This window comes from Tiliqua scincoides, chromosome 4 (genome assembly GCF_035046505.1).
Source record: "Tiliqua scincoides isolate rTilSci1 chromosome 4, rTilSci1.hap2, whole genome shotgun sequence".
NCBI lineage: Eukaryota > Metazoa > Chordata > Lepidosauria > Squamata > Scincidae > Tiliqua > Tiliqua scincoides.
In genome coordinates this window covers 55,927,889-55,948,112 of record NC_089824.1, presented here as the reverse complement: position 1 = coordinate 55,948,112, position 20,224 = coordinate 55,927,889, and the positions used below count along the sequence as shown (strand labels likewise).

Here is a 20,224-nt window from a genome sequence, read left to right as displayed (position 1 = left end):
GTTTTGGAGAAAGTTAACCATGTTTCAAATATCAAGCATGAAATTTCACGATAATTTCACGAACCTATATGAACCTTGCTAGATGAAAGGAACTTTGATTTTTCTGGAAAAGGTCTGTTTGAACTGGTGGTTCTGCCGGATTGTTTAAATATCATGTGAGAAGAAACAAAAGGTCATGACTTTTGTGTTTGTACCTCCACTATTTCCCCCCAAACACATAAATTGCTACCAGATTGTTAATGGCTTTAAACAATGCCGAGGCATTTCAGATTAAAAGGCATTTCAGAGTTTTGCAATACTATAATGTATGGCAATACTGTACCATCAGTGTACGATAAACAGCAGGCTAACAGATCACAACCCTTTGTTTCTTTTGCAGCATTTTCCCAAAGTCCTGTGAACCATTGCAAGAAAACAAACAAAGCCACAGGAATGACGACAGTTGGGAAGCATAAACTGATGTGGTTGTGGTCACAGTCAGAGGGCTGGTGGCTTGTGTTAGAACAGATCCTCTATGTAACTTAAGATGTGTCAGTCTTTCATAAAGAAACCCAAGCATTTGCTCTTACAGACAGTTTAAACAGCTCTCCTGGTTAAAGTTCCACAGGCTGCTTAGCTAATCAGTCGACTTGCTTCATCTCTGAACAAGCTGTGGCAGAACATTATGGAATGCACCTGCAAAATGTTTTAAAATAGTCCAATGTGGATTACCTAAACACCAGAAATATAACATGGCAAGATTGACTTTTCCTTTAGTTATTTAACTATGGCAAGGAACACCTTTCTTGAGAAGCTAAACAAAGAAACCCTGGCATTTTCCAAACTCTTGCCCTTTCTCACCTCGCCATGGTAAAATAAATATTTGAGAAAAGAAATTCTTAAAGCTACAGAAACCCTGTATTAAGCAGGGAAACTTAATTTAGGGAAGGAGTATGTGTCAGTTTATGTGTTTTATACATCTAGGGTTTTATGAATCTAGTATTGACACATGAATATCTTTCAGATCATCTAACAATATAGAACTGCATCACTTCTATAATATTGTCTGTACTTATGTGCCCTCCTATCAGATGCTCTCCAAGACTAGTTGCAAGTTGTATCCTTTTAAATGTGTGAAGACTGTCTTGTTTGATAGTCAAAGGCTTACCGAATATGCCTTTTCTCATACCAGCATCATAAACTGTAGTTGTATCATCTATGTATTTTTCTCCTATTAGTTTCTGAACATTTTTTGCAGGGCTGGTGTGGGAATTCTTTTGGAAAATCAAATATTGAAATAGCACAGATTTGGAAGAAATGCAGTTTACAAAAAGAAAAGGCAATTCTGCTACCTAAGAAGCAACTGAAATTTTAAGAGCACAGGATTACAACATTTTATATATAAAGCATTCTTCTCCCACAGTGGAGAAGATATCGGAAGAGAACTGAAGCCAGTGACAACGGCAGTGTGCACAATATCCTAAACCCTGCTACCCAGCCAGGCAGCCCTATAGCTAAATAGCTGGTGCAGATCTAAGTAGCTGCATAGGGCAGGCTGGGGCGTTACTCAGGGTAAGGAAAAAAAATCTCCTCACCCCAAGGTGACTTCCAGCCTACTCTTAACCTGCATTAGATATGATGCAGGTCATGCAGCCTGGCTCTACCAGTGCAGGTTAGGATTGCACTGTAAGGTAGATAATTGGAGGGGTCAGAGGCAGGCTTACTTATCTTTGAGGGCTTCCTCAGCCCTAGCTAGTGCTACCTCTTTCCTTTGCACCTGCAACCAGGGCACTCTATGAATGGAGACATTTCCCCTGTCCTCCATCCTCTCTAAAAAGTGGAAAACCATCTTCTGAAGAGGTGGAGAAACAGCTCCATTCCTACAGTGCCTTGGTTGAAGGCAGAGCACCAACACCAAGGGCTCCCTGAAAGGTAGGTATGCCTGCCCCAAGCCCCATCCCATGTGAATCTACTTTTGCAAGTTCCCTTGGCATTTCCGAGGGCACTTTGTGAGGTTTAATAGACCTTTGCAAACACTGGAAAGTGGACAGCACCTGCAATTCTTGAAGTCTACTGAATTAGCGTTTGTTACAATGAGAGTTCATGGTATTTCATTGCTAAATTAACCTATAATGTCAGTACTCATAAGGCATTAAGTGGGTGTCAAGGTGGCACTTCTAGAAGTCAGACTCTGTAACCTTTTGCACCACAAGTGTTTTGGCCTCCGTGCAAGCTTTGCAAACTGAACTCTAGGGTACTAGGCTGTAGTAACGACCTGCCTGACCACTGTGTACACAATGACTCCAAGGCTAATCCTGATCAGCTTCTATAAAGTCATGGTCTCAGAGCACCTTGTCACTGATGTAAGGGTTCGGTCTGGCTTCTACTACCTTCTTCCTTTCTTTGAATATGTAACTGCTTTTGGCTCTCCGATTCTAGTTTTTTTCCTGGACTTGATTTCTGTCTGACTCAGATCATGCACCTGCCTCCCCTGAACCTTGTTTCCTAGTTTCCAGGAATAGGAACTCGAGTCAGGTGACTTGGACTTAAGTTGCAAAAATGCATGTTTTTCACTAACTCGTGAGTTACATGCATGGAAGACTTGGAAAACACTTGAGTCAAGGGTTCTCTGACTCCACACTCATCCCCATGCATGCTGACTCGAGTCTGCCTGTGTCTGGGTGTGCTTGCTTACTGTTTTTGAGATGTGAAAAACCTTGTGGGGCCATCATTCAAACTGGGGGAGTGGCAGGGAGGCATAAGAACATAAGAACAGCCCCACTGGATCAGGCCATAGGCCCATCTAGTCCAGCTTCCTGTATCTCACAGCAGCCCACCAAACGCCCCAGGGAGCACACCAGATAACAAGACCTGCATCCTGGTGCCCTGCCTTGCATCTGACACAGCCCATTTCTAAAATCAGGAGGTTGCACATACACATCATGGCTTGTAACCCATAATGGATTTTTCCTCCAGAAACTTGTTCAATCCCCTTTTAAAGGCATCCAGGCCAGATGCCACCATATCCTGCGGCAAGGAGTTCCACAGACCAACCTTCCCTTTCACAGGCAGGGAAGGGTTAATATTTGCTTTGCAGCTGAGTGGGAGGGGAGAGGCAGGAGCATGCTCTCTGATAGGAAGGAAGGAAGGGATGATCATTGAGCGCAGGTTGGGAGGTTTGGCATTTTCTTTGGCTCAGAGATGGTAGAAGGAGGAACCAAGGGGGTTCTTGCCTTACAATTGGCTGCAGAAGCTCAGGGAGGGTTCGTAAGCAGGGAAGAGGGGAGGCATTTCATAGCAATCACACTTTCCTCCTCATGGCTCCATTGTTACTTTGGAGGGGAAAGCCTCACTGAATGATCGACACTTCTGTGTAGTGACTGTGCAGACTACTACTTCTGTGTAGAACTGCCAAGGATTGGGTCATCCTGGAAAGCCTCGTAGCTACTGCGCATGGCCGTCTCCCTCATGCCAGTTCTGTCCCAGCTCTCTCACAGTCTCTCCCACCCCTTTGTGCCCTATTTACAGATGGGCAGGGACATCAGCGGAGTGAATAAAGAGAACTCCAACACACGTACTCACACTCCAGCAGAAGCCCAGTTTTTTTCCACGGCTAGATTTTTAAAGGGGGAGACTCAATTCGAGTCCTTTAGTTATGAAAGGGAGACGCAGTGACTCAGAAAGTGCCCATTATGACCTTTTTCAAGTCACAGAGAGCGGAGACTCTAGACTTGACTTGAGTCAAGCAACAGTGGGTTTTCCCATCCCTGCTAGTTTCCAAATCTGAACCCTGTCTGTTTTGTACTATGCATCTGCATCTAACCCAGTTACATGCCAGGCCCTTTCCTCTTTGACCCAGACCTTGATGGTCTTGACTAACTGTCCCCTGCTGGGATCTGATTATATTTTATTATATTAAGGATTTCACACTATGATTGTCAGAGTCAGACCAATAGCTTTAACCCAAACTAGTTTACATGTATATAACAGAATACATCAGTGGTTCTCAAACTTTCTAGCGCTGGGACCTACTTTTTAGAATGACAATCTGTCGGTGCCCACTGGAAGTGATGTTATTAACCTAGAAGTATTGTCATGGCTGGAACTGACATCATCAAGTAGGAAAATTTTTAACACCCCCATATGACAAAATCAAATCAAATCAATTAATTAAGGAAATTAAAAGTTTTCAATATGTGTTAAAATGTATTTAAAATAAAGACAAACCATCCTAACCCTCCCAAGCAGTTGCTAATCTGTTTTAAAAAAATTATCCAAACATCTCAAAGGCTGCAATCTGCACTTACCTGGGAGTAAGCCCCATTAACTATCATTGTTAAAAACATACTCACAGTAGCCTGTTAAAAGTACGGATCTGTAATACTTCCCCAAATGCAGTAACATACCATGGTTGCATCAACTCTAATAAATTAAAAGTAAAATACACATAGAAATGAATGGGGACACACCTGAAATTGGCTCACAACCCATCTAGTGGGTCCTGACCCACAGTTTGAGAAACACTGGAATTCATGATATAAAAAAATTATAAGTAACAGAATGACTACTGGCTTATTTAAGGCCCCATTTTGTTTTCAGAATGGTATTTTTCTGTTGATGAAACAGCTGTTTTCAAGCTGAAATTTCTCTGATGTTCATGGGTTAAAGCCAGAAGCTTTGCATTAACTAAACATACTGTTTTGTATTAAATTGCTAACTCAAGTGGAGGAATTCAGACATATTTGGATTAGGATTAACTTTTAGTTTTGACCCAGCTATACTGTTTTCTTTCTGCACTTACATAATTCTTTATATTGTGCTAGGCGTTTTCCTCAGAATTCAGTACATAAATGTTCACCTGTGCCATGAAATGAGGCAGTGTGCCGAAGATATAATTAAACATGTCAACTGCAGGTGCTTTCACATAGGCACATGGAAATCTCTGTATCTTCAGAATTTTTTAAATCAGCTAATAATGGAATTTCTTTTTCAGAATTCTTGCCTTCTTAGCTACAGCCCAAGTTCATTTTTCTGTTTCTTTGTGTTGTTTCAGGTGATTGGCCCTGTTGAAATGCCCCAAGGGCTTATTTGGCATTTTCCTTTATAACTCACAAATTAACTTAATAAATGGTTGGAAAGTCCTCACTGCTCTCATTTTAAGGCTATTTCCACATTGTTTCTTCTGGAATGGACGTCATTAACTCATTGAGTTTTTACAGGGAAACTGTAACTGTAAAAATAATTGGATACTAGTCATTCCATGATATCCTCCAATATTTTTGGTTTCAGGTCACATTTGCTGCTGCAGCCTGTCCTGTGCGGACTGGCAAAACACTATTTTGGCTTTCCAGGCTTACAGTATCTGAAATTAATAGATTCCTTCTTACTTTTAGATGTTTCAGCCCCTGTAATTGTTTCCTGCTCATTCATTTAGCTGCAGCATTCCTGAATTTGTCCTTAATTAGTCAGTTCCTGTTTTCTTCAGGGTAGGGGGAAGGTTTTGATTACTAATTCTCTCTTTATACCCAGTGCAATTTCTCATTGATTTTATATTATATGATTATAGTTGCACTTATAGGAAAAAATTAAAATGCAGCATCAATTCTGGCTGCAATTAAACAACCAATTCAGGAATATCCTGGCTGCACATGAACAGAAAGTAGTTTATTACAGGGAGAAAAGCTGCTTTAAAAGAAAAAGGAAGGAGGAAACTGATAATTAAAGGGATGGTTGCAGGGAAAGGCAGGACTTGTCCATCTTCTGGGGGGGAAAAACAGTAGATTCATTGCCAGATTTTTATGTGGAATGTAATGCTATTCAAGTGTGATGTGGAACCGCCATTTTAATTCTACTTGCAGAAAAGCAATGCCTCAGCAGCGCTGAAAAGCCCTTGAGGAAGCAGCCTAAAATGCTGTAATTTTATGAATGACACTGTGCTAGCTTGACAGCTTGTTACCTAGTAGCTCTTGATTATGGGATTCCAGTGTATGCTTGTTTTCTTTAATTTGTCCACCACTACATATCCATTTAAATGTCACTTGGTAGGGGTATGTAAAAGAATCTCATTTGGGATATGCCACTGAGTTCAAACAAACAGCATGCTAGAAGCTGGTAGTTGCCCTGCAAGCATGTGTAAAGAAGCTTCTGCACCATCTATATTAGACCAAAAGCTGATGCCATTTCCTGATTGAAGTTTTTGGAGGGACAAAAGGGATGTAATACAATTTTGGGCTCAGTCCTATCCAGTTTTGCAGCACTAATGCAACTGCATCAACAGGGCATACACTGCATCTTGGGGTTGTGGGGCAGTCACGGAGGCCTTCTCAAGGTAAGGGAATTTTTGTTCCCTTGGGGATGCAACACTGCTACATTAGTGCTGGAAACTTGGATAGGATTGGGCCCTGCATCTATGTAAACTGAGAAATGCAACTGAAGGGGAGAAATACAACTGAACTGAGGTTGTGGATTGTTAGAGAGTGTTTATTCTACATCAAGGATGTCAAACTCATTGCATGTAGTGGGCTGAATAGGAAGTGACATTATTGTCAGATATATGATGTCCAGAAATAAGCACTTTGTTCTCAGACAGAAACTCATTAGTTGCAAACGGGAGAAGAGAAAATGTGCAAATCTTGTTCAAAATTTCAAGATATGAGAGAACCCAATTATCATGCTGGGAGAATCTAATTATAATGGGGGCTGGATAAATTGCTTCTGGAGGCCATATCTGGCCCATGGGCCTTATGTTTGTTTGACACCCCTGTACTACACTGTATAGCTAACCATTGTGTTATACTCAACTGGGAAGTTTATATGTTGCAAGAAAAGGGGATTGTCAGTTCTTCATGAGATGATGGACTGAGTCAGGGAAAATGCTTGTGTGAAGACACACACATGTATGCTTTTGGGCTACCTGCCACTAATGGACCTGTGAGAACTATGAAATAATAAGCCCCTGAGAGCAAACTGCTTTGAAAGCTTGGCAATGTAGATGGAGGACTAAACCACAGTGTGACTGACATGCTTCCTAGGCTGCATTTAGTCATTCTTTTGCGAGTCTGTTCAAGGCAGGGATGCAGCTTTATGGCACAGTTTGACACTCTAGAAGGGGGCATCTTGGTTAAAAAGCTGCAAAGTGATTACCTTGGATACTGTGGGGAGACTCCTGAGATGAAATTCTTGGCAGTTTTCTACTTCATGTAGAGTGCTTCAGGTCACAGAGGTCTGTAAATAGCCCTGTAATGGCTGGTTCCTCAGCAGGCATAAGCATGTGCTTTGAGTTTGCAAAATGATTCAGAAGCATGCTGTGAGATAGCTACTGATAACAAGCAGATGTGAAGCGTGCTTTTCAAGAGGGGGAGGAAAGAAAAGGGGAACTGCAGTAGACATTAGTAGAGTCTGATTTTAGTGGGCACGATCTAATTCCCATAATACATATGGCACATATTGCTCTTTTCTATAGCTATGAATTTAGAAATTACATTTGCATTTTAATATTCAAGCTGAAATCCTAGCTACACTTACCTGGGAGTAAGCCCCATGGACTGTAATGGGACCTGTTTCTGAGTAGACCTGAATAGCAGTGGCCTCTCAGTATTATGATCTTATTTCAAAAATGTATGAAAAGCATTGATTTCCTATACAAGTTTTTTTTTAACCTGTTCCATAGTTTACTGAAGCATTTAGTCTGCAATTTATGCACACATATACCTGGAAGGAACATTCATTTGAAATAAGCAGGACTTATATCTGAATAAACACGCATAGGATTGTGCTGTAATGAAATATACCTGCTAAGTTTAATTCCTTTGGAATTTAAAGTCACTATTGTATAACAATTTTTTTTCAAAGACATTTTTTGCCAATAAAGAAAGTTTCCTAAATTGGTTTGTTCTCACTACACCTAAAGCAGACTTCTCTGACCTTGCTGCAGTAGTATTCCCAGACGGGGAGCACAATACTTAAGTTTTGCAGGCACCTCAACATGCCATGTAAGCAGCCCTTCCGGACAGCAAGAGCAACACAGAGATGACAACTCTGCATTGCTCTTGCCATTCAGAATGGTGCCAAAGGTGAGGGGAATGGGCTGCTTACACAGCAGGTTGAGACGCCTGCTGTTGCTCTGCCCTCTCTCTGGGAATGCTACTGCCTTGCTAACTGAAAGCTCCAGCCCATTTTTGATGTAACAAAGTTAAGCAAGCACAAGTCTTGGTCTTGTACACTTCTTCCTTTCCTTCACATGTGAGGACAGGAGGTTGGAAGCTTCCATTTGCTGTTTGCAAGAAACCAGTGTAGCAGGAAGCTGTGGTTTGTTACAAATGCCAAATGGAAGCCCCTAGTCTCCTCCCTTCCCATACAGAGGAGGGAAGAGGCTGTTGAGTACATGAGTCCTGCTTCTTCTTGTCTCCACAAACTTTGGCTTGTTATGATGTCTAACTGGATATCTGTGTTTTGAATTCATTCTCCAAGAAGTTGTTTATCTCCCTTTTTCTTGACTTAAGAATGGCTCCCTCTCTTGAGACCTTTCGGCAAGGCCTGAAGACCCTTCTGTTTAAACAAGCCTTCTGAGTTCTCTGCCTTTTTAACATCTTTTTAGCATCTTTTAATATTTTTTACAGGCCTGATTCTTTTATGATTTGCTGCTGCTCTGTGCTCTTTTTACCTATTTTTTATCTGACGGCTGTTTTTATGATGTGTTAATATGTTTTATTTGTTTTAAATTATGTTTTTAATCTGTTGTAAGCTGCCTTGAGTCCCTTCGGGGAGAAAGGCGGGGTAAAAATAAAGTTATTATTATTATTATGTGTTGGAGTTGACGCTGTAAAACAGCAACCAGCCAACTTGGTGTACTGTGAAGGGTAATGTCTCATGATGGTTTAGCTGCATTTTGAGCATGAACAGTAATCTAGTAATGAACTAGTCCTTTGGTGTGTGCCTGTGTTGGAACCTCACATATACACATACTGTACTGTTAAAAGTATGGGGGGAAATGCCTCTAAAAAAACTGTGGACCTGCCAGAAAAAAATTCTGGCATCTGGTCAGGTGGTGGAAATAAAATACAAATTGCTGGCAGCTGGTTCATCAAACTAGTATTGTGATTATCATATGGAGTATGTTGTGAATACCTAATATTTAGACTGACCAAATATCATCCTTCAAGACTTGTTTATGGATGCCAGCTGCAACTCAAAATTGACTGTAGTTGTAAGCTGAATAATAGCATTTTTTTCTAATTGCATGTCATTGTATTAACCATTAACAAGCATGCTAAAAATGCTTAGCATTAATGCAGATTCTAGAGACAGCTGCTGGTTTTTCCTGCAGCCTTTTTGCAGTGTCTTGTCTTCTCTTTAATGAACAAACCAGTTCTGAGGCTGTCTGGCAGCTTCAGGGGCAAATAGCCACTTTGGTGTAAACAATGCCAAAGCAAAGGGTTAAACCTTCCTCCCAATTCATTCCACAGCCCAGATTGATCCTGCCCTGTAGCTGCAGTTTAAAAAGAACCCACACATGTGGAAAAAGACATATTTAACAACTTGTCTGGTTTGATCCTCATCTAATGCTTATTTGACCAGTGTAGAACTCAGATACCAAGCTATGGAATCTTTATATGTTTAAACCATATTCATTACAGCAACAAAATTGGCCTGTCCTGCTCCTGCCTTCTTCAGAACATTTATTGTCACATCTGGGACAAGGAAAACAGGTGTGCCCTGCAAATTTGCAAGAGGTGCTTATAGAGGGAGTAGTGGATTCACATTGCTCATGCAAGCAAGCTTAACCAGGTGCTGTTGGAAAAGGTAGATTAACTTGAGGATCACTATTGGGGCAAAGCAGAGAGAAGGGAAGTGTTCCTGACCTCGTATGGCAATGATTAATACCCTGAGTACAAGCAAAATCAATCCTTGTAAAGAAGCAGTGGGAAATCAATTATGTTAACAGATGACAAGAGTTGTAGTTCTGGGAAAAGAAGATCTTACTAGTAGTTTTTTCAGATAGTGCAGAGTGGACAGGTGCCTGTGTCAAAGTAATTTATAGAGAAATAATATTTTAGAGAACATTTAGGGGAGGAAAGTCATTGGACAGAAAATCAAACCAGAAATTAGAAGTAAACATTTGAAATTTATTCAGAGGGAACTGGGAAATATACTATCCACTATATGCTGCCTTCAGCAGGGGGAAGGGGAATTCCTTTTACATTTCTTCTGAAAATGCATTGCTTTCTTTTTCTTTTCAATTCAGCACTTCATTCTTGACTCTGTGATGGACAGGGTGAATTCCTCAGTAGACGAGAAATATAACCCAGCTAGACAAGTTAATCATAAGGTTAGCCATAAATAGAGCAACATTTATACTTTGTGTTTTTCAATGCAATACAATCAACTTTAGATATGTGATTGTTGTTGGCTATAGTTTCAAACAGACTACAGGAGCTCCTATGGGCCAGGGTGGATCAGCAATACTTTTATACTGCAATACTGTTTATACTTTCTGCAGCAGGACAGAAATCATGTATGACTCTGCAGTGTTAGTAGAGCAGGAAAAAAATATGATTCAATAGAACAGTTTTTAACTTCTCCAGGCATATATGCCTTTTTAAACCCCTGAACCCAATTTTATAGCCTAGTAATAAAGAATGTAATAAAGAATGTATTGCAAAACAAGAAAACGTGTCTACGTTACTGTATAACAGGGTTCTCCAAACCCTGCCAGGGGGCCACATCTGGCCCGCCAGAGGATTTTGTCCAGTCTGCGGCATGTGGTGTGGAAGTTTGACTATTCCAGCCCACAGCAACCTTCTGACAGGCTGGGTACACAGACCTTGTGCAGAGAGATGTTCCCACTGAAGAGGCTTCCCCCGAACATCACCCCAGAAGGCTCTGCGGCTGCGGGGGTATGTGCATGGAGAGAGTTAGAGAGAGGCAAACAGAAAGAGTAACTACTGTCTGATTCTCAACTTCACAAATTATATCACATCCTTTGCGAACCTGAGAGGAGTTCTAGACACATTCCAGACACAGCAATCAGACTGCTGGCCAATCAGCACCATCTATCCAACACATACTGAAAGTATGTTTACTCTTTACAAATTAATTCATTTCTCAGATTTCTCCCAACTTTATTTATTACTCAATTGTTCCCCTGCTTTCTATCCCTCCATTAGATCTCTCCCCAATCCCTCCAAATAATTTCAGTGGCCCCAGTTCTCCACTGTAGCACTGCTGGACCCCTCCACCAGGGTAGCTCACCTGCAGAGGTCCTCCTTCTTCCCCTGCCAGCAGCTTCTCCAGCAACTACAGCAACACCCTGGTCCTCAGCAGGTCTTGGGTACACACCAATCCAGTGTCTCCAGCAGTCCCCATTCCAGCAATCCGTAGAAGTCTATTTGCCAGTCTGTCCCTTAGTCAGTCAACTAGTAGTCCATTAGCTCCTCAGTCCTTTAATCCATCAGTTTAAGCTACTTTCACTTTCACTCTCCTTCCTTTCTTCTCCAAGCTTTCCTCTTTCTACTGCCCACACCCTTTTTCCTTCCTGCAGGTACTGCTTTTAACCCTGAGAGCCTTATTGCTTCCAAGTGGCTGCAGCTGTGCAGCACACTCACTGCAATCTAAGGCCCTGGTGTTAACCCCATGCTTGCCTGCCAGAGCAAGGGGCCACTGTTGACACCATACCCTATTTTCTTGAGGGATCTTGCACATTTCCATTACAATATATGATGCCAATATTAACAGTATTTATATACCGCTTTTCAACTAAAAGTTCACAAAGCGGTTTACAGAGTAAAATCAAATAACTAATGGCTCCCTGTCCCAAAAGGGCTCACAATCTAAAAAGATGCCACACCAGCAGACAGCCACTCGAACAGACACTGCTGGGGTGAGGTGGGCCAGTTACTCTCCCCCTGCTAAAAAAAGGAGCACTCACTTGAAAAAGTGCCTCTTACCCAATTAGCAGGGGTATATATATGTTGTTACATATATTAATATATAATATTAATATATTATATATTATACCATGTCAAATATATATATTATGCCATGTTAATATATATATTATGCCATGTCAAATATATGATGCCACATGCTGAAAAGCTTGGAGACCCCTGTTCTATAATCCAGTAGTTTTACAAAAGTTGAGATGTCTTTCTCTCATCCAGAGTTTGTTTTCCAAACTGTCTTCCTTCCAGCACCTGCCACCAAAAAAGTGGGAAGTTTCTGAACATAATTAGGCCCAGGATGAAATGTGCAACCCAGACTGCTGGATGCAGGTGATTCCCTTCAACAGCAGCCAGTTTCACATGGATTTGGGTGTGATCCTTGGTTCCCTTCCAAATTCTGAATTCTGAATCTTTCCACTCACTTTTATTACTCATGTAACATATTGGTCACTAGCATGTATGTGCAGGCATCCCCACACTGGATTTTTCCTCTATCCACAACGGATTTGACAATGAAATATGGCTATGTTCCAAGTCAATGTCATTTTAATAAATAGATGAGTTTGTCAGGAAATTATCTGAACTTTTAATTCTGTCACTGTAGCACCCAGTGATTGAATAGTACATAGAACTGTATGGCCAAGTATAGGATGAGCAATATTTGTTTTAACCTCCATATGGAGGCCGTGTTCTAACATTTCTTTAGGTTGCTATTTTCCTTACTGAATTTGTCTAATATTTAACAGCCCCTTGCGTGGATAGTTCCAAATAGCAACACATGTTTGTATTTCTGTTACTAAGGAACATGGTCAAAACCGTTATTATGTTCAGAACAAGATTTTTGCTACAGAACTAATAAACCTATTTGGCCCAAATAGCAACTTTTTCATCCGGTAAGAAAACCATGCAACTCTTTGGTTTTCTGATCATCTTGAATTGCAAGATTACACAATAGCACTAGATTAGTTACAGCTTGGCACTTCAGATATCTCTGATGTTCTTCAGAGGTCCAAATTCTTGACCAAGTCAGACTACTGTAATTGTAGATCCACAATTTAAGTGTAGATCTCTCCGTGCCCCTTGCCCTTCCCAACTCAAAACTGCCCCTCCTCACCCATGACATGCCCCTGCTGCTAACTTACCAGAACTATTACAGCCCAGGCTCCATGAGGGCTGGTGTGTGGAGCTGCTGCCATTTTGTAGCAGAGGCTCTGAATGGCCCAGGAGTAGCATGATGTTTGCACTGTTGCTGAGCCTCTTATGGCAGCATGTCAGGAAAGAAGTGGTTGTAAAAGGCTCATAGGATTGGGCCTCAAGAAAGGTAGTTTAACTATCACCACAACTTGGTCCATTGTTGATCCACTTCTTAGCATTTCATTTAAGTTTTTTGGTCCTGTAGTTTAAAAAATCAATATTTGGTTGCTATCAGAGATGTAGCATATGCCGTTTCAGTGGCAGTTTAGGTCAAGGAATCAAAAGCCTATGGAGCACTGTCAACCAGCCCTTTCTTTCCATATGCAGTCGTCATATTCTACATCAACATCATCATATGTTCTACCATTGAACAGAGACTAGCATCATCAGCTGGCAATGTTATAGAACAGAGACTATCTTGGGATCAGGGTGGGGAGCACAATCATATCAAAGAGCTGGTCATTTTCTATATTGGGTTTCCGTATACCATTGCAATTTCCAGTTCTTGTCAAACCAGAAAAATAGGAAAAATACGACCCTGCTCCAGCCAATGGTGGAGGATAGGATTGGGCAGTAAATCATATTTTAAACTCATTTAATGCAGGCTGCCTCTTATTGTCATGCTCACCCATAGAAAGGATGTTGCAGTGTTAACTATTTTATGTTTTACAAGTACTGGCTATAATCTAGCCCAGAGGTGCTCAGCAGGTGTAGCTTATCATCAGAATTTCAGCAGGTGTAGCTTATCATCTGTGGGATGACAAGTTGCACCTGCTGCAATTCTCTCTTCTATACACTTGTTAAAGGTCCAGCATCCCTAAAGTTGAAAGTTTGAGCACCCCTGATCTAGCCAAAGCTAAGCACAGTTCAGTCGTACAATTTGAGCATGAGACAAAGAAACATGGGCTTGACATTTCCATTGACATCAATAGGATTTAACAGTGTTTCACTTTGGTTAGATATAGTACACCCCTTCCCAATGGCATTCTCATGCTGTAGAGGCTGAGTACCCAGTGAGAATGCTCAGGTGCTGCTTCGCTATGGTAGTTATAGCAATTGGTGATGCACAACTGTAAGACTGCAACTGTTCATAGAATCACTCAAATTCCATAGCTTCATGCCTGGGGAATATCGTTCTAATTAAACATGACTTTTCATGCATTAAATGCTGCATTAACTATACCCATGTTTGTTTGCTTTTAAACTATGTTAATGTTAAAAAGACATGGATGAAATTTCAGTTCGGCAAGACATGCCTCTAAACTGGTAGTTTAAAGGATATCAGTCCCAAGAGTTTAATAGTCTTAGCACATTTTTGTGGCTTGACCTACTGCTATAACAAATCTATGATTTTCCTCAAAATAAATCAGGGCTGTCTTGAAGCGCATAATGTTTATGTAATGTGCAGTTCAGATACTTATTAGGGATTGAGTCTTTCTCTTTGGTCTTTTCAATTAATACCACTTGTATTTAATCACAATGGGATACTTGATGGTTCCATACAGTTCAATGGCTATAGCCTTTGAATTGCATAATTGGGATTTTTAACAATTCATTTTGTATCTCTGGACTGCAGTGAGGAAGAACAAAGACAAATATAAAATGACTGGGTTATAAAAATAGGTGAGATTATGGTCAAACTGGGTAATGGGGTAATAGGGATCCTTTCCTTCTTTAATGAAAAGGATTGTGTACGTTACATACAATCAAAAGTATTTTCTTTGTTGAAACTGTTCCAGAGAAAATAGCAACATCATTTTGGGACACTATTATGTCAGAAAAGATTAATGAAAGGAGGCAAAGCAGATGACTTAGTGGTTTTGCAAAACCTTTCCTTTGTATTCTTCCTTCCCTTCTTTGTGTTCAGAGCATTAAGATCCTGGAAATATGACTTTAACAACCCAATCCTATGGGATGAAGCCACCAGCAGAATACATGTTCCACTGGCAGTGGCTGCTGAAAAGCAGCCATACATTGAGCAGCAGCAGCGTACTGAGTAGCTCACTGCCAGAGTGCCAGTGGGAAAGCTGGAGCCTTCTCACCCATGTTGTCAAACCACTGGCCACCTGCTGGAGCGGGTAAGCCAGCTGGGGAGCAGTGAAACTGGGTGGGAAGGGGGTGGAACAGGAGTAGGGGGGCTGCAGGAGGGGTGCATCCATTGGCCCGCTTTCTCTCCTCTGAGTTGACCCAGTGTGGAGCAGGAGAGGATTTAAATTTAAATTTAAATCAGGGAATTGCGTTGCATCCTGTGGGGAGGGGGCAGTCACAGAGGCCTTTGTTCCCTTTTGCGACCTTATCTTGGGGCTGCATCAGCGCTGGAAAGTGGGATAGGATTGGGTCTAAAAAGTATATTATGAAACTATCTTGTTGTTCAAAGGTATATAACAGTAATCATACATTTTATAATTAAACGATGTACAACATTTTCACTGGGAAACTGATTTAACCCTTACGCCAGGGTTGCCCCAAGTTTTTGGCAGGAGGGCCACATCAACTCTCTGACACTGTGTTGGGGGCCAGGGAAAAAAGAATTAATTTACATTTAAAATTTGAATAGATTTACATAAGTTCACATAAATGAATATATTAAAGATGAACTTATATGAATGAATGAAGGTCTTGAAATAGCTTAAGGCCTATAAAAGGTCTTGCACAAAGCAAGGCTGGCCTTTCCTTTGCTGCTGCTACTGCGTCACAGACGTGAAACAGCAAGCAGTGGAGGGAGCCCTCATCCCACAGTTCACGCGAGAGGTCAAACAGTCGCCCTCACGCTGAGAGCAGTTGCCAGTGTGGGCTCCAACAAATCTCTGGAGGGCCAGAGGCTCATTGGAGACTGGGGGCTCTCTGAGGGCCACATTGAGAGGCCTCAAGGGCTGCATGTGGCCCCAGGGCTGGGGTTTGGGCACCCCTGCCTTATACAATGACAATACATTGGGAGAAGCCCCTGCTTTGATATGGCTTGTTGGGATCCTTAAATCACAGTCTCCTGTTTCAGATGTCATGGGAGACTGTGGTTTGGCAACCAAGGAAGTTTTGCATTTAGTCAAGCACATGAGGAAAATAGGAAAGTGGATGAGGAAGAGGGTGTGTGAGGGTTTGTTTACTCACGTTTGGTGGATCATCAACAGGCCACTTTAGGAAAACTGAAAGGGAAACTTAAAATTGGTACAGCAAGAAAAAATGTATGATTACTTTCAGTCTTCCAAAGTTATGATTCTTGAAATAAAATACACTGGTGAGCTGGGCTCTTTGAAAGTCAATTCTTTACTCACTGAAAAGGGGCAAAAATGTTTTTCACCCTTCAGTAGTAAAACTGTTTATCTCCAGTCCAAAAAGAACTTGCAGATGGAGACCCCCCACATAAGAGCAAAGATCCCAGTCTCTGGAATGCAATACTAGAAAAACAAATACTACAAAGTCTAAGAACAGGAGGATGTCTTTCTAGCTTGTTTTTTTGTGATCGTCTTGGCTCCTGGAGAAAGGGGGTCCCCAAAACACATGTGCCAGCTGGATCCCTTTGTACTGAGCTCCAGTCTGTTTAGCCAGGTGTCTTCCCAACAGTGACAAAGAAGAAGAAAAAAGCTCTTCTCATAATAAGTCAGGAAGCAGAAAAGTGTGTCAAGTGAAAGGAGGCCCATTGTGTCCCATCTGAAATGCATTAAATGTTGTTTAAGCAGTGAGAAATGTGCAACATCCGGAAGTGACCCTGACTCTCTGGTATGTACTACCAGTGACAGACGTCTGGGAGCAGATCAGCATTAAAGCCATGTGCTCAGATTGCATAATGGAGTGTGCAAGCCATAGAACAGTAATAGATGAAAATCTGAAGCAAACCAAGCTCAGTTCTGCATGACTTAACACATTACCTCTTCATAGAACAATATATGAAGGACTGTCTTTGAATAAAGTTTAATAAAAAATCTACTAATGATATGACAAAAAGCTCTCAAGAATAAAAGTATTCACTGCATGCATCTTTTCTAATAATAAAAACAATTGGAGACTGCAATCCTCTACCAACTGTGTGCATTTAAATTCCGTTTATTTTTCTAGAACCTGTTTTAATAGGACTGAGTATTCAGGGCTAGAATATTCAATCTGAATAGGAGTATAAAACTTGAATGTATATGTAGATGATAAAAGTGAATATGGTATAAAGATGTTGGATTCCAGTGAGTACATTACAGCCGGAAAGCCCAAGCTTGAGCTGCCTGCAGTGCCCAGGTCCGGCGGCTACTGCAGGAGGCTCCTCGGGAGAAGGGGATGTTCGTCCCCTTCCCCCGGGTAAGGGAAGCAGCCCCACAATGGGGCTACTCATTTTAGCAGCAACCAAAAGGTCGCCGCTAAAGTAAAGGCACTCATATAGGGCATGCAGCCCTGTATGAGCACCTTGGGTCCTGCGGAGCTTGGCTCCGCGGATCCGCCTCGCTTCCTCCCCGACATGCCTCCTGCCCACCCCCGGCCATGCCTCCTCCTCCCTGGAACGCCTCCCCCACGCCCCCGGCCATGCCCCCGCCTCCCATTCTGCAGCCCGGTGGTCCAGGAGACCGCCAAGCCGCGGAACTGGGCGACCACCACGCGCTAGCCCAGTGCTGGCTGGAGCTGGGCTAGCTCCAGTGGGAGCCCAGCAGTGAGCCTCTAACGTGCCTTATGGCATGTTTGCGACTGAGGTCCGCGGTGCGGAGCCGTGCAGCGGACCTCAGGATTGGGCTGTAAGTCTTACTGAACACATAACAAGGGGAGAGCAGGATCACACCTGCTGGACTCACTTCCACCCTCTACATTGCATGCAACATAATGTGTGAAAGAGCCTAATCATATATAAACTGTATTTGGGATGGGTCATTATGCCAGATGTATATAGGGACAAGGTGTGATTCTGTTCACCCTTTTGTGCATATTTAATAACTCCCGAATAACACTCAAGTGTTGAGTAATTCAAGGTGTGTTCAGACATATTTTGAGCAGTGAGCCTGTGGTGGAAGCCTCCTCACCACGTTATGTTCAGATGTACAATCATATCTTGAGAATTGGGCCCCATTGCATTGCATCCTGCACCCTCCAGGCAGCCGCTGGTGGCTCCTCAGGAGAAGGGAACTTTTGTCCCCTTCTTCTGGCTAAACCGAGTAGCCCCACAATGGGGCTACTCGATTCTCCGCCTACCCAAAGGTCGGCGGAGAATCAAGAGCCTCTGTGTCGGACAATGAGCCCAACACGGAGGCTTTGGATCCTACAGGTCTCGTCTCCCTCCCTCCCCCCAGGATGCCTCCTCTCCGCCCTCTCCCTGCCTTCCCCCTCCCAGAATGCCTCCTCCCTGCCATATCCCTGCTCTTCACCCACCTCCCCAGAACTCCTTTTCTCTGCCTTCCCCGATGCCCCCACTTACCTTTCTGCTGCTCAGTGGTCCGTGTGACACCCAGCACTACCCCAGGACCATCCAGCACTGGGCTAGCACCGGCGCTCACCCAGCAACAGGGCTGCAAATGTGCCTTAGGGCACATTTGTGATAGTGCACGCCGGCAATAAACCGGTGCACACTATTCAGGATTGGGCAGGTAATCTGAAGTTTTGCAGAATTTGTCAGCTCAAACACGATGACGTAGAGCTTTATGAAGTTCAGCTAGATTTAAAATCTTACCCATATTCTTTTACAGGTATTCAAGAAGGTACACAATGCACCAAGTGTAAAAGTAACTGGGCACTGAAGTTTTCCATCATACTGTTGTATATATTATGTGCCTTGCTAACAATAACAGTAGCCATTCTGGGATACAAAGGTACGTATCACATCTGTAATCATCTTTCTGTTGAGCAGGAATACATGCAGTTTACTTCCTAGCCTATGCCCCACTACCATGCTCTCAGCAAATGGAGCACTTGGAATTGCAATGTATTTATTTATTATTTTTATACATGTTATTATGTAACTTAAGATGGCATATATAGGGTTTCCAGGTGGCTTCTCATCTAGGTACTTTCTAGGGATGTCAAAAGTTTTTAGCAGGAGGGCCACATCATCTCTCTGACACTGTGTTGGGGGCCGGGGGAAAAAAGAATTAATTTACGTTTAAAATTTGAATGAATTTACATAAGTTTGCATAAATGAATATATTAAAGATGAACTTATATGAATGAATGAAGATCTTGAAATCGCTTAAGGCCTATAAAAGGCCTTGCACAAAGCAAAGCTGGCCTTTCCTTTGCTGCTGCTACTGCATCACAGACATGAAACAGCAAGCGGTGGAGGAAGACCTCATCCCACAGCTCACGCAAGAAGTCACGCAGTCACCCTCACGCTGAGAGCAGTTCTATCGAGCCAGTGCAGGCTCCAACAAATCCCCTGGAGGGCCAGAGGCTCATTGGAGACTGGGGGCTCCCTGAGGGCTGCATTGAGAGGCCTCGAGGGCCGCAAGTGGCCCCAGGGCCGGGGTTTGGGCACCCCTGGTCTAGGCCAAGCCCTACTTGGCTTCAGCGAGATTGCTGCATCATGTGTTGTCAGGCTGAGGCCCTCAACATCTGGGCATAATGACTACCATAGGGGAATTTTGTCTATCTGTTAAGCCATTTCTGCCCAACGTTGCACATACACAACAGAGACCAAATGGATACACCTGTGAGCTGGGAAAATAATGCCCATTATGCTCTATGATGTAATATTATCACATGCTGTTAATTATTGCTAACTTATTGTCTTCATTGTTCTAGTTGTAGAAAAAATGGACAATGTCACTGGTGACATGGAAATATCAGACAGAAGATACACTGAAAAACTGACAGAAGTAGAGTCTGATCTGAAGAAACTGGGTAAGACATATACATTCAAAAGCAATAAAGACAATAGCCTCTTTTAGTTTATTGGTGTATTAGAGTCTTAGTTGATATTTAAATTCAGTTCCAGATTTTTTCCCTATCAGACTAGAAGAATACCTACTAGAAGAATCTATGATTATAGATCCCCAGCAGAGGAAAAGCTTTGTGTATTCTTTACCAAATTGTCCCATGTGCCTCTTGCAAGAAGTCCTGGACATCTTCAAGCAACAAGGATGGGAAAGACTTTTGCATAAAAACCTGAACTCAAAATAGACAATACTGGCCCAAATGGACCAATGACA

At 42.3% G+C, this 20,224-nt stretch overlaps 1 protein-coding gene across 1 annotated transcript in view; it reads left to right on the top strand.

The window, feature by feature from the left end:
• The window catches only part of COLEC12 (collectin subfamily member 12), a 122,001-nt gene that overhangs the window by 71,184 nt on the left and 30,593 nt on the right, over positions 1-20,224 (top strand). The window contains exons 3-4 of the mRNA XM_066624804.1: positions 18,767-18,889; positions 19,818-19,916. Coding sequence (XP_066480901.1) covers positions 18,767-18,889; positions 19,818-19,916 — 222 coding nt within the window. The remainder of the gene's footprint in view (positions 1-18,766; positions 18,890-19,817; positions 19,917-20,224) is intronic.